This window comes from Hemibagrus wyckioides, linkage group LG16 (assembly GCF_019097595.1).
Source record: "Hemibagrus wyckioides isolate EC202008001 linkage group LG16, SWU_Hwy_1.0, whole genome shotgun sequence".
Lineage (NCBI taxonomy): Eukaryota > Metazoa > Chordata > Actinopteri > Siluriformes > Bagridae > Hemibagrus > Hemibagrus wyckioides.
The window spans coordinates 6,091,141-6,113,292 of NC_080725.1; the positions used below are offsets into that span (position 1 = coordinate 6,091,141).

The 22,152-nt window shown below is 38.1% G+C and overlaps 2 protein-coding genes across 8 annotated transcripts in view; both read right to left on the reverse strand.

The window, feature by feature from the left end:
* grik1a (glutamate receptor, ionotropic, kainate 1a) overlaps positions 1-5,298 on the reverse strand; it is a 48,685-nt gene extending 43,387 nt beyond the window's left edge. For all 5 annotated transcript variants that reach the window (XM_058411545.1, XM_058411541.1, XM_058411542.1 and 2 more), the window contains exon 1: positions 4,926-5,298. In XM_058411545.1, the coding sequence (XP_058267528.1) occupies positions 4,926-5,043 (118 nt within the window). In that variant the 5' untranslated portion in view covers positions 5,044-5,298. The remainder of the gene's footprint in view (positions 1-4,925) is intronic.
* A 3,205-nt stretch (positions 5,299-8,503) lies between these two features.
* Positions 8,504-22,152, reverse strand: part of tiam1a (TIAM Rac1 associated GEF 1a) — a 52,659-nt gene continuing 39,010 nt past the window's right edge. The window contains exons 1-13 of one of the 3 annotated variants that reach the window (XM_058411918.1): positions 20,694-20,839; positions 17,114-17,326; positions 16,716-16,784; positions 16,368-16,493; positions 16,143-16,251; positions 14,952-15,131; positions 14,341-14,459; positions 14,078-14,186; positions 12,598-12,656; positions 11,678-11,774; positions 10,966-11,053; positions 10,482-10,651; positions 8,504-10,358 (exon numbers count right to left, since the gene is read on the reverse strand). In XM_058411918.1, coding sequence (XP_058267901.1) covers positions 9,829-10,358; positions 10,482-10,651; positions 10,966-11,053; positions 11,678-11,774; positions 12,598-12,656; positions 14,078-14,186; positions 14,341-14,459; positions 14,952-15,131; positions 16,143-16,251; positions 16,368-16,493; positions 16,716-16,784; positions 17,114-17,326; positions 20,694-20,699 — 1,875 coding nt within the window. In that variant the 5' untranslated portion in view covers positions 20,700-20,839 and the 3' untranslated portion in view covers positions 8,504-9,828. Of the gene's footprint in view, positions 10,359-10,481; positions 10,652-10,965; positions 11,054-11,677; positions 11,775-12,597; positions 12,657-14,077; positions 14,187-14,340; positions 14,460-14,951; positions 15,132-16,142; positions 16,252-16,367; positions 16,494-16,715; positions 16,785-17,113; positions 17,327-19,618; positions 19,952-20,693; positions 20,840-22,152 lie in introns of those variants that run through there. The other 2 variants (XM_058411917.1, XM_058411915.1) reach the window with 2 other exon arrangements.

Consider the following 22,152-nt stretch of genomic DNA (forward strand, 5'->3'; position numbering starts at 1 on the left):
CCCTGGTGCACTTGCAGATCTGGATGACAGCTTTCACATGACCAAATTGTCATTGCTCTGTTCGAGACTGCAGCTTTACAGAACATAAGAAACATAGTACAAAAAGTCCAAGATTAATGTTAGACAAAGTTCAGAGTTGCTGTGGTTTAAATGACTTCTTTCGAAACAACTAACTTTAGTAGAAAATATTGCAGTTAAAAACAAAAAGAACTGCAAATGGGATCTGTCAAACATTTTGCGGCATTGCCTTGGGATTGGTCAACCTTCATGCATGAGCTGGAGGGACTGAAAAAAATATATAAAAAGAAATTACAATGAAACTCAACTTCCATTTTATAAAATGAACCCAAGAATAAGACCAACTGATTTCACCTGCACAATATTCACTCAGTCAGTGCAGGCCTGATGCACTGACAAGCACCATTGAATGAAATTACATTTCACAAAGACAGAATTTTAAACAAACAAATGTTAAAACTGTGCAAAATTGTTTTCCATTTCAAAAATTACAAACGTCGCATGTGCTACATATGAGTCACAGCATTGCATGTCTCATGTCTTTATAGATGCATGTAAATGGTACCCGGTGATGCACAATGATGCAAACAAAAGCACCTGAAGTAGACTAATGTCATCATTTTCCTGTTACATAATGCTGCATAGACAGAGCTTGATATTTGTCAGTATGCCTGGGGAAAACCTAATTGATGTCACTATGGTGGATTTTTGGATAGCCTATCCAAATGCATATGATGAGACTGAAAAAATGTGGCTAGAACATGTATTGACACCTCAAGGTTGGTGTTCCCATTTGGGTCTTGTACCTCTCAGGGTTTCTTCCTCATATTAAATCAGCTTACTGAATTGCCTTTACCATATTTACATTAAAAATTCATTTATGGCCTAAACGTCTAGTGGAATGAGAGCAATGTGTGAAACAAATCAACAAAAAAACAAGCTGCCCTCAGACACCAAAAGCTGAAAGACAGCTAACATTAGCTGTATAATTTATGAGTGCTTTGTGATATGGCAAAAAGGCCCTTCGTGGAAAAAAATGGTTCCCAATTTCTCTGTCAAGAAAGAAGGGTTCAGTAAATTGCTGCAAACAGTTGATCCTAGGTATGAGCTGCCTAGTCGCAAATACTTTGTAGAATTGCCTTGTCTGTATACTACTATCTGTGAAAGAGTAGCACATAAGTTGAAGAGAACACTGTGTTATGCTACCAAGACAGACTTTTGGATTAGCTGTACCTTTCAGTCCTACATGAGTTCACTACATCAGTGTAGCCTGGACACTGCAAAGTGTTTGCCTCCAGACAAGAGGCTTCTTCCCTGACTATCACACTGGCAAAGTAATAAGCCAGGGGCTTTAAAGAAGGTTTGGCATCTTGGAAGCTTAAAAAAGGCAGACAAGTCTGTGTGACTACTGACAGTGGAAGCAACATGATCAAAGCTATAAAGCTGATCAAGTGCAGTCATGGACTCCACAATGCCACTGCTACGTTATAACTCATTTATGTGTTATTACACTTAATTGCACAGAAAAAATTGTGTAATTGAGTAATTGTGTGTGTGTGTGTGTGTGAGAGAGAGAGAGAGAGAGAGAGAGAGAGAGCGAGAGAGAGCGAGAGAGAGCGAGAGAGAGCGAGAGAGAGAGAGAGAGCGAGAGAGAGCGAGAGAGAGAGAGCAGAGCTCCCTTTGGTGTTTTCACATACATTAGCAAAATAGCGTTTAGTGGATTTTTTTTTTTTCGTCAGAAAGAGTTGTGAGTGCTTTTTTTTCAGCTGGAAGAGAAGAAGAGATTTGGCTTCAGCTCCGGATAAGTTTGGCCCACCCACTCATTAGCTAATTACTGAGTCCAAGGCAGGTTCCAGACCAAAATTGACACACAGGATTTTGGAACAGGAGAAAGCCATAGCCTGGGTTCTGGGTTCAAATCAAGTCTACATGGCAGCACATAGGGGTCTTAGAGCCAGTAAATAAAGTCCACTAAAAGAGTTGGTGAAGAGCATGTGAGCATGTTCTACCACAAACCTGTGTTTCATCAATTTAACAACATTCTACAATCAAATGCACCACAATTCATTACCTCAAACTGTAAACACAGTGACACTGCCACAGATGAGCTCATGTCTGTTCGCCTCTCTCATGGATCCTTGTATCCAGACATTTTATCGTGAACAGGAGAATGAGGAGAGAATCAAACACAAGCTGTTAAAGAGTCAATGTCTCATCTAAATAACAAAAATACAAATCAGCCTGACACACAACAACAGTTGTGATTCAAGCAGCAAGCAAGCAAGTATACCAGTGCCCCTTCTGAGCAGGTTTCAGTACAGCTGTGTTACCTGTCAGAGGGCATCCCTCAAGCCTGAAATGGTAGATAGGCTTCTGATGCTCTCAAGAAACATATACCGATCTGCCTTATGTGTCTGTTTTTCATATTTGACAACTTGACAACAATTGTTAGGAGCTTATGTTTGCTCCTTGTTCAAAGTGAGAGCTGCTTGCTATTCTAGAAAAGAAACAGTTAAAGAAACTTATGTTTCTTACATTACTTTTTTTCTAGTTTTGTTGTGCTTGCTGAACCCTTTAAAAGGATATTTAAATGAAAACATTGTTCTTATTTTCTGATCACTATTAGAGGTTCTGTTTATTATTTTTCACACATCTACAGTACAAGTATTACTGTTCTAATAAAAAAATAACAGTTTCCCAATATTTATGTTCCCAATAACAATAGTTTCCCTTTGCAGCTGCTTTATGTAAAACAATACAAATTCAAATTTTGATCAGGAATCATCTAAAATAAAAAAGGGGATTTTATTTTTGCTGTATTGCCCAGCCCTGTTTACACTAAATGGTCAAAGGTTTGTAGACACCTGGTCTTCTCACCAATATGGGATTTTTGAACATGTGAGGTGCCAATGCTACCTGCTAATAATCAGTTAACACTAAAGTAATGTCTATGCCAGGGTTCATGAAGTTTGTTTATGCCGAGATTTCTCAATGATTTCCTACCATATAGGTTGGAGATTACTGAAGTAGCATTACCAGAATTACAGAAGAGAAGGTGAATCTTGAAGTTTAAATTATAATACAGCTCATATAATAAGGAATAGGCTGTTTTATGAAGAATAGCCTATTTTATTATGCAGTCTTTAAAATGTGTTGTTTGATTCACGGATGTATGGAATTGCGAACAAAACTATTCAATACATCGTATCGTTACAGCCCTAATACTTTACCTCTGAAGAGGTTTGGTAACGCTGCATGACCGACCAAAATTCTACAGCAGGCTCAGGTCAGTGAGTCAGATGAGGATCAATAACCCAGTTCTTTTGCAGGGAATTCAGGTTAAAGAAAAATTTAATTGCTAATGTAAATAAGAAAGACTTTATGAATAGTTATTTTGCTTCAACAAAATTCTGATTTTACACAGCCTAGACAAAAACCCCACACTTGTTGGACCACCTTTTGCTTTGATTGCGACCTTCGCTGTGGCACAAGATGCTGTATTGACAATGGGAGAATCAGACTGCTGTGTAAAGTCTTCTCCAGCACATCCCAAAGATTCACAAAGAGGTTATGGTCTGGACTCTGTGGTGGTCAATCCATGTGTGAAAATGATGTCTCATGCCCCCTGAACTCTTTCCCAGTTTGATTGTGATGATTCCTGGCATTGTCATCTTGGAATATGCCCATGCCATCTGGGAAGAAAAATTTCCCTTGATTGAAAAACCTGCGCATTCAGTACATTCAGGTAGTCAGCTGACCTCATTTTTGGTCACATGACGTTGCTGAACCAAGACCTGACCAACTGTGAAACAACCCCAGTTCATATCACTGCCCACACAGGCTTGTAGAGTAGGCACTAGGCATGATGGATGAATCACTTCATCTGCCTCTCTTCTTACACTGATGCGCCCATCACTCTGGAACCGGGTAAATCTGGACTCAACAGACCTCTTGACCTTTTTCCATTGCTCAAGTATCCAATGTTTATGCTCCCTAGCAAACTGAGGCTTTTTTTTCCAGATTAGCCTCACTTATAAATGGCTTTCTGAATGTTTTATGGTTTTTATTTGTTGTTTTTTTTTTTTTTTTGTTTTTAGCATTTTATTTCACCAAACCTTTAAGTTATCTCCAATCCTGATCATTCTAGATTTATTTATTTTTTGACCACATTTCTTCCTTGAAGATGACGGTTCAACACTATCCTACCAGGTTTAATCCTACCTTGGACCATTCTTAACCGAATTTTAGTCGTTTTAGCAATCTCTGTAGTTGTTTTCTTTCCTTGAAGCTGGCAAATAATTTGACTCTGAAACAGAGTAACATCTGTTCCACAACCACAGGATATGTCTTCATGGTTGTTTAAGACATGAGAAGCATCAGTAAGGTTTAAATAACTTGCTGCCAGCTGAAACATAGTAATCACTGCAGTCATTAATCAATGGAAGGCTCTTACCTTTTTGCTTAGTTTAATCCAGATGGTGACTTTTTTTGGACAGGTAGATACCGTCCATAACACCGATACTGATATCAATAGGTATAACAAACAATATTTTATTATTGTTATTATTTAAAATGGGAGGGAGTGTTAATGAGTGTCAATGAAGCTCACTCCATAGGTAACCACAGTCATAATTAATTTGGACATAGCCACCCATGAGGTCTCTACTTTCTTTTCGTTTTTGGCTCATCATCCTGCTCTTAAAAGTTCAGGAGCAGGGAATGTTTATCTCACAGAGACTCTTGCTTTCTCACAATGTATACATAAACTTTCTGAAAAGAAAGACGATCTCCAGAAACTAGAACAGATAAGTTCACATTAATCGTTAAGTTAAATCAAGGTGACTGAATAAGAACAACTGCTGATGTCCTATACAAAAACAAAGGCTACACAATGTCATGAAACTTACCGATTCGGAGGACCTGGTGCTCACTGAGACATAACTTCGACATGATGAAGAACAGCGAGAGCAGCAGCCTGGCTCGTTTCTCCATGGCTCCGTAATCCAAACTGGTAGTAAACTTCATCTCCAGCGTCTAATGAAGACGCTGTCGAGTCGAACGCACTCGCATCCGCTTCCCTGCTCTTTTCCCCACGCTTTCGGACACCTCAATGAAAACTGGGGAAAACACGAAGCCCTCTTTACTGACTCGAATGTCAAATATTTTTTTTCTTCTACCTTCTGTCCGTTTGCTGAGCTTTGTTTTGTCCAAATCCCAACACTCAGTTTCTATATGAAGAACACCTGGATGAGCGCGTGAGTTAGGGCGCGCTCGGTTCAGGCGCGTGCGTCGAGCGTCCACATGAACATGTTTAAACCCGAAGCATTCAGAGTATAAGCAATTATTAACATTTCGCTATATACGTGGAAATGTCAACCCAGCATTATCAAAGCTGTTATACTGATCATTTAGAGTGTTTATATTTCACTACAGTACAGCTTCGACATTTCGTATACAAGCTATATAGAGGAATGACAATAATACCGCCTTGATTTGACTTTACAGTTTCACTGGTCACTTGAATTAAATGTTGTTGTTTTTTTATTATCCAAAACTCAAGAACTAAAAAATAATGTAAACAAAGTAATAATATAGTAGTTTTCTAAGAGTGGAAACTTCATTATATCTAATAGCGAATACTAACATCTATTTTCTCCCATTTCATTTTTCATCATTCAGTTGATGAACACTAAATGGATCTAACCATAGTGTTAGCTGAATCATAAACGATTAGATTAGATTAGATTAGATTAGACAGGTATTTTAATTCCATATAGCTTGGGCCGTTGTTTTTGGACTAAATATTTTTTTTAGACTGAATTTGCAGTGACAGCTGACAATAGAGGATCACTTTTTATCGTGAGGTGGAGAATGGCGCCATCTAGTGAATATTTATTTTCAATTATATTAAGGTATTTTATATCCACAGTTAATGCATTCTTATGAATATTCTTGTATAAATATGGATCATACACTGATCAGGAATAATATTATGACCACCTGCCTAATATTGTGTTGGTCCCCCTTTTGCTGCCAAAACAGCCCTGACCCGTCATGCACTGTGTATTCTGACACCTTTCTATCAGAACCAGCATTAACTTCTTCAGCAATTTGAGCAACAGTAGCTCATCTGTTGGATCGGATCACACGGGCCAGCCTTCACTCCCCACGTGCATCAATGAGCCTTGGCCGCCCATGACCCTGTCGCTGGACCACTTTAGATAGATACTGACCACTGCTGCCATCACAATTTGGTCCTTGTCAAACTCGCTCAAATCCTTACGCTTGCCCATTTTTCCTGCTTCTAACACATCAACTTTGAGGACAAAATGTTCACTTGCTGCCTAATATATCCCACCCACTAACAGGTGCCATGATGAGGAGATCATCAGTCTTATTCACTTCACCTGGCACTGCTTATAATGTTATGCCTGACCGGTGTATTTGCTTGTTGATTAGTTGTACTGGATACTTGGACATACATAATAATCCTAAGTTTATAAGTATACACATTTCAATTCAATTCAATTCAATTTATTTTGTATAGGGCCTTTTACAGTGAACATTGTCTCAAAGCAGCTTTACAAAAGAATTGGAGAAAGGGGAGGGGAAAAATATATAACTAAATAACTAGAAATAAGTATAAATTATTAAACTATTTTTATTTTATCCCTAATGAGCAAGCCTGTGGTGATGGTGGCAAGGAAAAACTCCCTGTCACATCAGTTTATTACCATTTTAGAAAGTGTGTGCAAACAGGGTGATTATCTAACTAAACTAAAATGTGGGTAGAAAAGGCTTGCCAGACACAATGTGTTAGACCGCCAACAACATCCTACATTCCCTAAGAGCAGAACTGGTAATCATCAACCCAAATGTCAGCTACTTGCTTGTCCTGCAGACATATCAGAGAGCAGACCGGGTCGGTGCTGACTCAGGTTTCAGCAGGTGAGGATTACCTGACTGCCTATCCAGTATATTGTGCGGGCAAAAGGCAAGTTATTCAAAGTTTGGTGGCTGTAAAGTACTACTTGTCTCAAACCAAACATATGTATTCAAATCATTTAATATTTTCATAGTATTTTGTTAATTTGCTGGAGTAGGAGTATAATCTGTCCAGCTACTGTATATGTCCCACTCCCAAGCTTCCAGTGTTCTGAGTTCCCAGTGTGACCACTTCTTCTTTTCGGACCTGCCTGATCCATCCAGATGCTCTACCCCTGGTGGCTTGGTGGTGGTCACTGCTGCTGTGGATAGATGTGCATGGACAGCCTGTGATCCAGGGGACTGCTGTGGATAGAACCACTTGAAGACTATCAAGCCATCCCTGAAGTGCCATTGCATCTGTCAGCTTGTCACAGCAAGGAATTAGTGTTAAGTCTATAATGAACTCAGAAACTACACTGACCTAATAGTTCCTCAAGAGCTCTTGGTTGCTGTTGTAGGAAGGACATTATTTACTGTCCAGTGTCAACCAAATGAGGAGGGGTTTCCTTTCTGAGCCTGGTTCCTCTCAAGGTTTCTTCCTCATATCATCTTTCCTTGCATCAGGCTTGCTCATTAGGGATACAATGTACAATAGTAACTTGACTTTAAACTTTATAATCTTTTTTTCCCTCTATGTTTTTATACTCCTGTAAAGCTGCTTTGTCTTGTCTGTTGTTAAAAGCGCTATACAAATTGAATTTAATTGAATTATCAAATTTTATTATATCCAAAAGCAGGAGAGGCTCAAATAATTCTAATTGGAGCTCTCACTATGAACTGAACTGAAATTTAATGAACCACAGAAAGAACTTCTTATTCATTCTTTATAGTCTCTTTATCCTTATTATTTATAGCCATTCAGTCCTTTTTACATTGAAGTGGATATTGTTTATTATTTTAAGTGTTTTGTTTAAACGCATTTTAAAGAAATTCTTTTTTTTTGTTTGTTTGTTTCTCTTCCTCTTTAGTTTAGGGTCATTTTTGATGAGGCTGCTTACTAGCCATAAACAGCTCCACAGTATTCCTTAACATTAATTGACTGACAAACATAGATTATAAAATACAACTGCTAATTCCTGACCATAATGAATATCTCACTCATGACACTATGTTAACCTTCAAGGGGAAGAATTTCCACTGTGTATAGCTGCAACAATTGGGTTAAACCCTACTGAAACAAAAATCTTGAAGTTGGACCAATTATCTATCTATCTATCTATCTATCTATCTATCTATCTATCTATCTATCTATCTATCTATCTATCTATCTATCTATCTATCTATCTATCTATCTATCTGTCTGTCTGTCTGTCTGTCTGTCTGTCTGTCTGTCTGTCTGTCTATCTATCTATCTATCTATTCTTTCTTTCTTTCTTTCTTTCTTTCTTTCTTTCTTTCTTTCTTTCTTTCTTTCTTTCTTTCTTTCTTTCGTAAGTTGTTTTCTGTGCATTCAACAATGACGGACTTAATACTCAAGTAATATATTAAAATGCCAATATAAATAAAGAAATTTTTATTTAAAGAAGCGCAATAATAATAGTTCACAAAACTATGAGTATACATTTTCAAAAATGCACAATGTAAAAGTTGAGTAATATTTACAGGGTTTTTTTTTTACAACACAACTCTGCCAAAAAAAGTGTCAAAACAACATATACAGTAATTGATTGCATTTCACATCGTCCATGTTCATTTTAAAAAATATAACTTTTTATTAATATGCTATATCCACCATCATCTAAACAACTGTTGTATAAAATACAACAAAAGGTCCAAATTCATCAAATCCTTATGTTTCACATGATTCATTTCAAACTCACTGCCTTTGAACTGTTCAACTGTTGTTCACTACATAACAAGCGTGACTGGTGATGTTATATCATACAGTGTGTCACTGCTGACCTTGAGTGGGTATGTAATTCAGTAGTATACCATATAGAGGAGAAAATTGTGATGAGTTTGGTACCTTGAACCAAAATGCACTCACATTATTGCAGTGTGCGGGGCTAAAAGGTCAGGGCATTACACCTTCCCAAAACGACCGTGATAGAAAATTCAAGTACAGCAGGATCTATAATAATAATTTAAATCATCCCTTTAGTGAATAGGGCTGGGTAATACTGGACTGGAGGGTATACTGTAAAACCAATAGGAAAGGAATGAACAAAAATGTTGCAAATGCTTAAGAGTAAACAGTGACTTTCAGAGGAAAGTACTAGCAACACTATGCTCTTGTGCTCTGGACAAAGTGATCTGTGTGGTGCTGATGAGTAAGATAAGGCTCGAGCTTAGCCGTGATTCCCTGGACATCACGAACACACACAGCCCTTGAGTATAGAACAGTGGTCAAAAGCTATAAAAACAGGACAGACCCACGCTCCTAGTATTTTTACAAAAATAATTATTTTGGCAAATAGATTTGGAAAGGAAGTGTAGCTGCCTACAGGATAGGAGTGCACATCATGCAGCATGTCAGTACGTGTAAGATTCATAGACATGTGATTGTGCAGTAGGTCCCAGGTGAAAGTTTATATGGAGTCCACATCATTGTGCAGTTCCATTCAGATCTTTTTTTTGCAACCTTAAGTTAGTTCATACAGTCCTAATGCACTGCTTAAGAGTTTGGAAATAGTGTCACTACAGCCAAACAAGGTGTACAGGGACTAGAAGATCCATTAACAGTAAGCTTTCTTAAACTTATTGTCATATGTATTTACACCAGCAACAAAGCATCTTTTGATATTTTGTCTGACAGTAAGCTTAATCTATGGATAGAAAACTGGCTCAAATGTCTGTATGCCTCTATGTTTTTCACCATTGACTTCAGAAGATATCAGTGCCACAACCACTGTTAAAATCATCTCTGCGGACCCAGATAACCTCCATCTCCCTCTGAGCCACCTCATCCTCTACAGCACACTGCTTACGTAGCGGCGCCAACCTTAGTTGGCCAAGGGATTTTTCTGGGAGTTTGTTCTCTCTGTCTTCCTCCTTTTTGTCCTCCTCCTTTTGGTCCTCCTCAACCTCAGCAATAAGAGCTTCAAAAGACTCTTCTAGGCTGGGCTCAGCTGAGGATCCCTTGACAGACTCGCAGTATTCATCGTCATCGCTGAGGATGTCTGTCTCCTTTACATCAGTCTGTCTGTCATACATCTGCAGGTCAAACTGCTCCTCCACCCAGTGGTTTGTGTCTCCATCAGTTTGCTGATTGTTCTGGGATGGCAAGGTATGATGTCTCTGGGGAAGATCTGTGGAGTCTTGGCTGGAGCAATTGTCAAAAACAATGTCGGTGTTGATTGTGAAACGGTTGCGTACAAGTCTTTTTCGGCCGATGTTTCCAGGTGGTGCTGAAACTAAGAAAAAGAATAAGAAGAAGAAGAAGTTAAATACTGTCAGACAGTTGTGCTGAAGTTTCATGACTTGATCAGTAAATGCCAGGCAGGTTTCACACATGAAGACAGCAGATGAAGATTTACCTGCTCTGTTCATGGGCCGGACTCCTTTCAGTGCAAGAAAGCGTTTCCCTCCAAATGGAATGTACTGCTGATTAAGAGGCAAACTCTCTGTCTTCAACAACTGCCTACGCTGTTTGTCTCTTAAGACAGAATGAACTGTTTTCAGAAAGTCCCTCTTACTCTCAGAGGAGCTGGAACAGAAAATAGAATGGGTCAATACTGTACATGTTTGTTTTTTGTATAGATGTCCCAGCTGGTTTTAATGTCTGGGACCATGTAATAATGTATGTAACCCACAATGCTCTGGGGAGGATTCTTTTTAGATTCAAGCAGACTATGAAAGCAATTGTATGAAATAATTACACAAAGTGAAATTCCCCCAAAAGATAGTAGACTTTAGCCCTCCATTCTAATATCATATAGCCAAATGCCACTGCTAGTTCTATTAATAATCTATTCATGTAGGAGGAAACGCATATGTGAGGTCTTACGGTTGGTGACTTACCTACAGCACAGATGAAAAGTCCTCTCTGGCCTCCCTTCAGACTCTGATCTTACGTGAACTATCTCACATACTGCCGTTCCATCTGAAGCTTAACAAGCATAGACAAATATTTACATTTGTTTTCCGACTTTAGTTGACTTTAAACCTAGAATGTAAATCACAGGACATGACCTGATCAGATAATCGCTAATTTTGTGGTCTGCATGGACCCAAGAGATGCCTGATATACATTAAATAATCACAGGCTACTGAACTTCAGGGCAAGAAGTTAAAAGTGAACATGCAGTGTATGGAGCCATTTACCAAGAAACATACCCTACAGTCCTGCCCCAACTTTGTAAAAAAAATAAAGTACATAAAATATTTATCATCCCCTGTAAAGAATGAGTGAATGAAACGTAATTACATGTCATTAGTAATAGGATACTTTATATCTTTAGGAAATGAGATGGATAGGTTATTTCTATGTGGCTCTAATTACACAGAGTATTGATCTTCAAATGAAAAATGTCTCAACAAAGTTCACAAGCATGATTAATGGCCATAAATCGCAGATACAATGGTAGACAAACTTGTGTTTTATGTGTCAAGCTCATACAGCATCGCCATTTAACATCAAACTGTCAGAATAATTTATTTTCCAAGCTTTTAACTTTTTAGCTTTTATATGGCGAAATGCTGGAATGAAAGTAAATGGAGTGGAGAGACTCACTGGTAGTATTGCGGACTTGGAGAGCATCTGAAGGAATCATGTGCCTGAATCGAAAAGGGTCTTTCTCATCAGAAATAAAGCCTCTGTGAGACGTTCCCTACAACAAGAGAAAGAAAAAGAAGAAAAAGAGAAATATGAAGAACCGGAGTGGCAGAACAATGCATAAAGTCACAAGAGATTAATAGAATAAATGGCACATTAGATCTCACTGTATCAGAATTTTGCCACATGCCATATAAAGTTTAATTTAGGGTCAGGTTCAAAATTATTAGCACCCTTTAATAGAACAAGAGAAAATTATTGTATAAAATAAACAGCTTTAAAAACTGGAGAAATATCTTTTCCTTTAAAATAAAAAATAATTTGAATATAGATTAGATTAGATTAGATTCAACTTTATTGTCACTGCACATGTGGTTACAAGGCAATGAAATACAGTTAGCATCTAACCAGAAGTGCATTTTTCGACGTGCAAATAATTTGCGCATATAAACAATATGTAAAAATATATAAATATATAGAGTTATAATGTATTAAAATGTAGTACCTATATATTATAATGTATTCCCCATATATTTAAACTCACAATAGTATTGCCCAGTGTATTTTATTTATTAATGTATGTATTTTTGCACATTTTAATAAACTCTGCCGAAGGGTGCAGTTAGTAAGGTAAAAGTCAGTCCTTGGTGACTATACCTGTTTTGACAAATAATGGGAACTTTAAGTTTCACTTCGTGTAAAGAGCTTTTCTTTTCTGACATTTTTATGGAAATGATACACAAAGAAGGGCACAAAGAGATAACCGTAAATGCATTAACAGTAATCATGCTGTCAGGACCAGGCTTGTACTGCCCACGCTGTAATTCTCTTATAAAAAAAAAAAAAAGAACAAAAAAGGGGTCAACAAAAGCACTTACAATTTTCTTCTTCTGCTTGAAGCAATCTTTGTACACAAAAACTATGGCTGTCTTGAAAACTGAAAACGAAAAACACAAAGAAAGGCATTAGATCCAGGAATTCAAAAAGCATGTCAGAATTTTGTAGAATTCTCCAGCACAGATGGCTGACTATATTGCACTTGGGGCTCCATTTCTTTTTTTTTTTTACTATCCTTTTAGTTTAGCATTTAAATGGGAAAATCTTCCCTGACATGATGACCCAGGATAATGAGTAATCCATCTGCGGGCAAATCAGCTTTAAAATCATCTGTTGAAGCAATGTTAATGTGTATAGCACCAGCTATGTTTTCAGATGCATCCATGGACAGTGGTGTATAGTAAAAATGTAGAAACATACCCCTAAATTTTAAGAATAGTTTTTACCCCACTATAATTTTTAACTTCATTGCATATTCAAAAACAAATGGCTATTGTAACTTCTTTACTTCAATTTTTAGTTCTTTATTATTATTATTATTATTATTATTATTATTGTTGTTGTTGTTGTTGTTGTTGTTGTTTTGTTTGTTTGTTGCAAAAACAAAATGTATAACATCTTATATACGTACAAAGACCCAATCAAACAGAACGGTAATTTACTAGCTTGCTAGCTAAAAGATGATAATGTTTGAGTTGCCTTTTGATAGCTACCAAATCTGCTATTAATATGATCGATAAAAGACAATTTCATATATTTCACTATTTCTATCATTTTTGTAAAAAGGATACTACGTGACTGTTGAAGCTAAAATTGGCCAATGATTATTAAATTATTCTGTTAACATGCTTGTTTGATGAACACATGTTTTGTTTATATTCTACACTAAATGAAATCTGTTAACTAACTGATAATTGCAAATTCATGTTTGGGTTCATCTTAGTTAGTTAGCTGGCTGAAGTGCTATTAAGGTAGCCTACATTAATGCTAGGCAAATGCTTGAGTAAAACTGTGTAAACTGTTGTTAACTACTTGCATAATAACAATATAATTACTTGACTTTTCAGCTAAACAGTCAACATACTTAGTGTACACACTTATGGATAACAATAAATGAATACTAAATTAACACTAATGCCTGAGCTGTGGATATTTCATCTCTATGCTCAGAAGGTGTCTTTATTCAGCTGACTATCCTGTCATTACCTGCAGCAGCCTGTAAAGATTGTCTGACGAAAGAAGGTTTTGGCAATAGAAATATAGGTCATTGGGGGTGTTCTTTAAAACTTAATACTTGAGAAGTTTCTTTCTGGAAAGTCATTTTCCAGAAATGTACAATATCTTGGCTTTTACTTAAATCTGACTGATGGATCCTTTACACAACACTGACCATGTGAGAGTAAGTGCAGAATTCTGGTAATGAATAAGAGAAAAGATGCTATTCCTGGAAGCAGTGTACCACATTTTCCATTACCCCTTCAAAACATACATAGACATCAAGACACACAGATGCACACTTACCAAAGGCAGCAAGCTCTGGGTCTTTCTTTCCCTTCAACAGAGATGATGGAGGATTCATCCAAACCACAGTGGCATGCAGTAACAGGTCACCCATAGACAAATCGGCCACCTAGCACACATCACAAAAATGTAGGCTATTAGTATTAAAGTGAAAGATGATTATTATGTATGAATATGTATATACTACTAGTTTAGTCCAAAATGAAATATGAAAAGGAACTGCCTTTAATTGATGAACTACACATATAAACACACTAACTTACCTCCTTCTTGTCTGTACTCTGCTCACTGATGAGTTGGTCAAACACGGCTCCATACTCCTCATGGATCTTCTGCATCTCATTGATGTGACTGGCCACTTTATTCATAGCCTTCATAGCAACTGTTTATAATGAAAACCAAAGGCAATATAATCAGACTACAAAATAGCATGCACTGAGCCATGTACCTTAACCATGATGCATTAAACTGAGAAGTGAAGTGATGTACCAAAAATGACACAAAATGTTATAGATAATGGTTGGGACAAAATGTTGATTTTGAAATTGGAACAATGGCTATGAGTGTATTGTAGACTGGCAGCTGGAATTGTGTTTAGTTACATCTAATATCTAGCTAGAGATTTACAGCCATAGTAAGTAGGCAGTTTGTGGTCTAAATGTGTGTCCTTGCATCATTGGTTTCCACAAAACAGGGCTAACAAAAGGTAATGGTAGATGCTATGGCTAATGGAACCATTTGCTGTTTCTCAGAACAAAACAGTTACTGAGCAATCAGATACACGCTGTAGTATAATTAAGCAGACTATTCCTGTAAATATTGTTGGTTCAATTTTAGACCATAAAACATAAGGCATAGCCGTTTCTGTACTTACCATTGAGATGGTAGTGCTCCTCACTATCAGGGTCGGTGAGGCAGTAGAGCTCTCGGAGCAGCAGAGGGTATTTCAGTACCCTCTGGATTGGCTTAATCAGGTAGGACTCCAGAGTGGATGAGTGTTGCTGCCTTGGGTTTCTCTTGGCAAGGAATGCCTTAAACTCGGGGTCTGTTTTAGCTATATTCATCCAAATAGAGGAAAAAATGGTTCTTAGACACTTTTGACAAGAGTGTTTAAAAAAACCCATATGTGATATACAATATCTTAGTATTCTTTGCATTAGTAATGTAAAGTATTACATAATTATCTTTAACCATGCTACCAGTACACTGGTGTTTTATTGCCCCGGTATAACAGAAATCAACTCATCAGTCATTTTTAATCAGTATAAACATATGAATCATTTTATCTTTGCAAGTCTTTGCAACCCTAACCCTTGATGAATCTCAGAGAGAAGAAATTGGTTAAGTTACTGCAGTTTCATTTTTTTCTAATCCATATTCTTGAAGCCTGTGCTTTTAACAGCATATGCTTACTCCGATCTGTGCATTAAACAGTTACTCTTTTAATTTCAGTCTAACCTAGGGAGTGGGAGTGGGGGGATGCTGAAAACCTGGCTGAACACTGTTCATTTATTTATTTTTTGCTATTCTCCATTTGTACCTCACATGCTGCCAAATGTCATGCATTAAGATATGGCATAAACAATGTGCCCTGCACAGTGAGATAGAAAACAGCTGTGGGTCACTCCATGATGTGACGTTCTAGGATGTTAGGCAAGGAGACACATTTTTATTGTCTTTAATTAATCAGCATTTTGTATGGTTTGGGGCTCTAAGTATAGCTAGTCATTGGAAATTCCCACCCATGTGCTAGTTCTTTGCATTTGTATGACAAATACCAACCAGGGTGAAACCAACATGCTTGCTCTGAGACACTTTAAGCCAGCCCGCACATCTTTCTGAACTGACGATCATGCAGCTAAACACTGGAATCTTCATACATATTTTTATATGCAAGCTCACACATGCCCACAGTTGGTTTTCTGGTGGTGTTCTGGGGCAGCAAGAACTGCACTGTTTCTTGTCCAAAGTGCATGACCAATTATTCTAGGCCAAGGTTGTAATTAATGTAAAAACAGGTTTTCTGGCACAATGATCTTAAGGCTAAACAGGAAACGAGGGTTACCTTTGGTGAGGACTTTAGGGACTTTTGTATGGCTGGCACAGAAAGCACTGTAAATTTTGAAGCGGTCTGCATAGTAAAGGAAGGAGCCACCAAGGGAGAACAACACTTTCTGTGGAGTAAAAGGAAAAAAAAATTACTAGAACACTGGAGGTTTAAAAAATGAAGTTATTTACAGACAATAGATATCCAGCCCATTGAAAAAAAATGATGGTTTGAGTATAGCACCTTGAACTGATCCACTCTCTCAAGCTTGTCTAAATCTGTAACCAATCTTGTTCCATCTTCCAAAGTCTTAAGAAACTCCACTTGAAACTCAACCATCTCTGGCAAGTTCCCAAAAAGCACGTCCAGCTGCAAACACACACAAACAACACATCAGCATCCAGCTTTAACCTTTCTGCCAGTGTCCCCACTTCAAATCCATAGCATCAAAATACACACAACCCTTTCTCTATATAATCAAGTTATCCTGCATTTCATTACTCATCATTTGTTAGAAATGATTCAGTTAGTTACTGGAATCCTTCTTTCGAGTTCTACAGAACTTGATCCTAGGTTACTTTTGGCACCCACCTCATCCTGTGACAGGAAATGTTCCTTCTGCAATGGAGTCAGGTATCTCTCTATCAGAAAATGTAGGTCCTATTAAAAGACAATGTGAGATAATGCATAAACAAAATCAGTGACATTGTGGCATTCTCAGCAGTTTCAGATGTTAGCAGAAATAAGGATGTAGCTGTTTTGTTTTTGCCTACAACTTCAGCATACAATAATCAGGATTGGGTCAGTGACCTCAAGAGACACTTTGTTATTCTTCAGTCATTTCCTGATTCAGTAAATGTACTTTTCTGGCATGATATTTGTGTCCACAATTTGTGCTTGTGTCACAGAGTAATCAGTACATTAAATTGCAACTATGCAAGTGTTTAAGCTGCTTTAATATTAAATGTTTCTCTCCAGCAGGGACTGACCTTCACATAGGTGCGCTCTGTGTTCACCAGCTCACTAATAACCTTGCGCAGTTTGTCAGCATCGGAGAGCTGGCGCTGGGTGGAGGGTACAGGCACTGGAGAAATAGGGCTGGGTACACATGAGGAAGAGGCCGACGAGGAAGAGGATGCAACAGACTTGGCAGGATTCATGTCATGAAGGCTGCGGCAGAATGCAGTCATTTGCTCTGTACTCTGAAACGAGAAAGTGAGAGAAAGACCCCCATTACATACCAGGTATTCACTTCCTTCTTTTCAGGTTCACTCTTCACTTGTTGGAGAAGGAATATTTTAATTGATCATATAAAAATACTAATTTATTTATTTGAAATTATAAGCAACAGCAGTAATAACACAGAGACCAGAGTTAAGTGTAAGTAGTGAGCTTACTACTGTAGTATTGTTCTAGTAATTTTGGCAATTCGGCCTCAATAGCTAGCTGTAAATCATCTTAAAACAGGAAAAGTGGGGAACTGTGCTTGCACTGAAACATGTAAGATCAACTAATGCATCATGTCTCTTGCTTCGTCACATTGCAGCAGAATAGAACATCTGCCCTCTGCCACATAAATGAGCTCACAGACACCCACAGTTGGTTTGTGTTACTCTGATTGACATGAGGTAAAGTAATGCCATCTCTCTCACCCAGAAGGGACAGCGAAGTTTTTTTGCTCTTCTGGAGGACAGATGGTTGTGACAATGTCTGGATTTCCCAAACAACAGGGTGAAAACATTTCTTTCGTGCCACTTGGAACCCACTAAGCAAGTACCTTAACCCTCAAAATGCTGAACTCCACTAAATTGTTTACTTTTACGTTTGGACATAAAGTGCTGGAAATAAATTTTGTTTGAGGACAGGCCATGCTTCTTAAACTACACAGAATGTAATGAGTATGTGAGTCGTGCTAGTGCTTGATCTCTGACTCTCTGACTCTTAGAAATATGATTATTAAGGGTATTTTTTTTGCTTTGCTGGGAGTTGTGTACAAATTGCAGAAGGTAGGTCAAAGACAAAAAACGTGGACTAGCAAGCCTGACTGGATGCACACACACACAAACCCACACCCACACACAAATACACTGCAGGCGCCAGTTAATTATAATGACTTTTTTTAAAGCAAAAAGCTTCACTAACAACTAAAAAAATATGAGCAGATCAAAAGTTATAAATGAACCTGAATGTGCTTAGCATGCAGTCTCACATACTGTATTAGACAACAACAAAACAAGTGGAGCTCTGAGATTAATGACAAGGAACCTCTTGCTCTGGTTATAGCAACATCATCAACAAAAGATCTTTTCCAAAAATAATAATTAGGATACTGATTCTCTGCCTGCATCGGATAAAAGATTTGCAGATTAGATGAGATACCTGCAGCGATTCAAATTGAAACGGAACGTTGTACACACACACAGAGAGAGAGAGAGAGAGAGAGAGAGAGAGAGAAAGACAAAGAGAAATCCTAATAGACTGTAAAGATAAGTCTGAGAACATAGTCCTATGAATAAATTTAAAACATGACATTCCATGAAGTGTCAGTGCAGTATGTAAATCTGTAAATCATATGCTGTAACATGCCGAACGACTTCTTAGAATTCCTGATCTGAAGAATTTTCCTCGAGGAAAGGTGAGAGAGTTCTCATGTGTGTGTTCATGTTACTCTGGAGTATATTAAGGCTATGGCCTGTGTGCCTCTTGCTGTTGAGAAGAACAACATAAACACACACACACACACACACCTCACACTCTGGCACTCTGTTCGAGTTCTGTATAATCTGATAAATCGCGTGAAAGTCCATCAGAAGCAGCATACAGTCTGTGCGTGAGAAGACACATGTGAGAAGTGTTTTTGAACACTGCACAGATGAGCCATAAAAACTGGTCGTGGTGGAGGTGAATAGTTTGCCTTCTAGTACTGACAAAATATCATAAATTATTATATCATTAACAGTAAAATACCATATAATTAGTTGTTGCCTGTTGTTGTGGTTGGGTAAAAACACAAGGTTTCGATTCCTCATCGCAGCAGTGATATTGTAACAACGAAGATAACACAATTTATAATATAATTAATGCAGTCCTGTATGCTGTAATAATACCCAACAGGACTAGCAGCAGAGGTGGAACAGATCCACAAGGACAGCAGGAGGAAAGGACAGATGTGGCTGGCAGCAGCATGGCCTCTCGCTTAATACACAGAGACAGACTGACAGCCCATCACTGTCTCCTGTAAACTGCTGAGACAGCCAATGGAGAGTAGATCGAAAGCAAGCTGAAAGACTGACAGATCTTTTGGATCTACAACAAGTAATGATTAATTTTACTCTCTGTGAGAAAGGGAGAGAGAGAGAGATTAAAGAAAAAAAATGTCTGAGAAAATCAGATTTAGAAGGTCATACAATCTGTGAATGATTACATAATATTCCCCATAGCACACACATGTTCAATCAAATACACACACATACATACACACTTGGTTGGCTCACCAGCTGCAGCATGTCATAGACAGACTCAGAGGAGCGCTTGGAGCTCCTATTCCTCCACAGCACCGACATCCTAATCCTAATGTTTAAGGGTATCACAACAAAATGACCCCTAAAAGAAGGGCCGAACCCAGCTCCACCTTGACCTTATCTCCTCACAGTAGTTCCCCAAGTGTGAGAACAAAACTCAATGTTCTGACGAGAAAGCCTGCCTTCTGCTTTAGTTCAGTGTTTTATCAGCAAAACCCTTTCCTCTCTGCATCCCTTCCTCTCTCGCTGTGACTGGTCTGTTCTCTGGGTGGACGGCACAAGTGGTTGCGTTCGACAGAGAGTGCAGGAGAGAGGGAGAGAGAATAATAACAATAATAATCCCATCTGGAGCAGGATGAGAGGGACAGGAGGGGAGGGGTAAAAGGCAGAAGAAGCTCGGCAGCAGCATGTCACTCGCCCCCACTTGCCCAGCAATGCACAGCTTAGTGCTGCTAAACACCAGTAATACTGCAGATCAACAACAAGAGCTCAGCGTGTGACTGTGTGATGCTCGTTGGTTCACTTCACTTTGACTTTTCTTTTCTCAGGAGAATGAGTGTGAACAAAATTCCAGTGTAATTACTGTATACTGCAAATAAAGTGCTGTTGGTCTTGACATGCCTCAAGTAATGCCTTTTCAAATGAGATATGAATTGAATCTGTCCATGTACAGGCACGGAGCTGTGCGTGACACATAAGCCAGACATTATGCAAATTAACAACGACTTCAGCATACAGAAGTGAGAACTTTCACCAAAAGACACGCGAATCCAGAGATCCTCATTGCAATGCTGCAGAAAACAACCACGTGCAGTTCTAAGAAGGCACAAACAATATTTTCAACATAAAATTGGATATATGGATATATATATTATAGAACTGAGTATTACAGCCATTATTTACGGCAATGCCATAGGGTTAGGGTTAGGGTTAAGTTGGCAAAAGCAACTAGTGCAGATAAAACTTTTGATCAGAAACTGTATAAAGTAACATAAAAAACCTGCAAAGAAAGAAAATGAACGTGAACATTATATTGAATGTGCCATACCTCCATCCATGCACCTAGTACCAGTAATGAGCTCAAAAGATGATGAAAATAAGAACTAAAAAAAAAGGGAGCAGTCGAAAGTATGAGAGTGAGAAGGAAGCGAGTCCAAACCTGTTCACAGACTCTTGCTTTGCCAAAGGAATCTGAACTAGGACAACGTTTTGTAGGCGTAGTTTTATACTCCAAAGTTCCCACCTCCTAACTTATACACTACAGCCAAGTGCTTAAAGAAGACTTGTCTTATCAGAGAAATGACTCATGGGAGAGGATGGCAAACATTTCCTTCCCTAGAGAGCACGGATGTCCTCTTATCAGCCACTTCCATTTCAGCTCTACATTACTAATGTTAAATGGTGAATGTGCTTGACAAATTAACTGAGCTGTAAACGAAACAGTTTAACGATTATTCAACAGTTCAATAAATATTGATTATTAAACTAACTTAAAAGTGCACTCCTTCCACTGGTACACAACTGCACACACTATACTATACACTCAACAATTAAATGATTAGGAACTCCATTCAAAATCTGATTGAGACTGTGTGTTTGGAGATACCTTTCTGTTGTAAAGTGAGATTATTGGAGTTACCGTGCCCTTCCTGTCAGTTTGAACAAATCTTCCCAATCTCCTTTGACCTGTGTCATTACCAAGGTGGACCGTGTGCAGGAAGGGGAAAAAAAAGAGTAGTTCTGTTTTGTAAGCTTTTCAGTGTAGCTCTCATATGGCTAAACGGTTAAATAAGAAATTTATTGTTCAGTAACTGCTTATACTACTGTCTGGAATCCACCCAAAATGTATGAGCGTGACAAACTCATGAATTCACTTATCATTATATTTCCTAACACAATTAATTCTTGGTTATGCCATGTTTACGATTAACTAATTTTTGCAAAGGAAAAAAAGCAGACAGAACCATATAATACTGGGGTCTTGGTATGAGCTCATACATACACAGCTCATACAAAGCTGTAATTCAAAAGTGATTAATGTGAAATTAACTTGACTTTATCAAACCCATCTTTGTTTTTTCCTCAGTGCAAATTAGCAGAGCAGCGGGAGTTGTATCTAATTGGTCTAGAACTTAAATGCCGACCCTTATCATCTCATCAGAGAGGATGAGAAACCGTGTGCAGGTGTTATTCAGCGGAAAAACTAATGGAGTCCTTCTCCTCTTTGTATGCTGGACTGTCTGTTTCCTCCAGCACCTGCCTCAATTTATCAGCACAAAGCAATCTGAATTGTAATCGAGTAATTAGAATGAAGGGCTAATTTAAAAAAAAGGTGTCCTCCATCCTTTCCCTCTTTTTCTTTTGGCTTTTCAGGAAATAAAAAACAGGCGATGAGATCATAACACTGGCCACCAATGTGATTTAAAGAAAACAAGTGCACAAAGCATGGCCAGCTTAAAGGGTCTCACTTAGCAGGAGCTGAATAGCTGTTAAAGATATTCATTTGA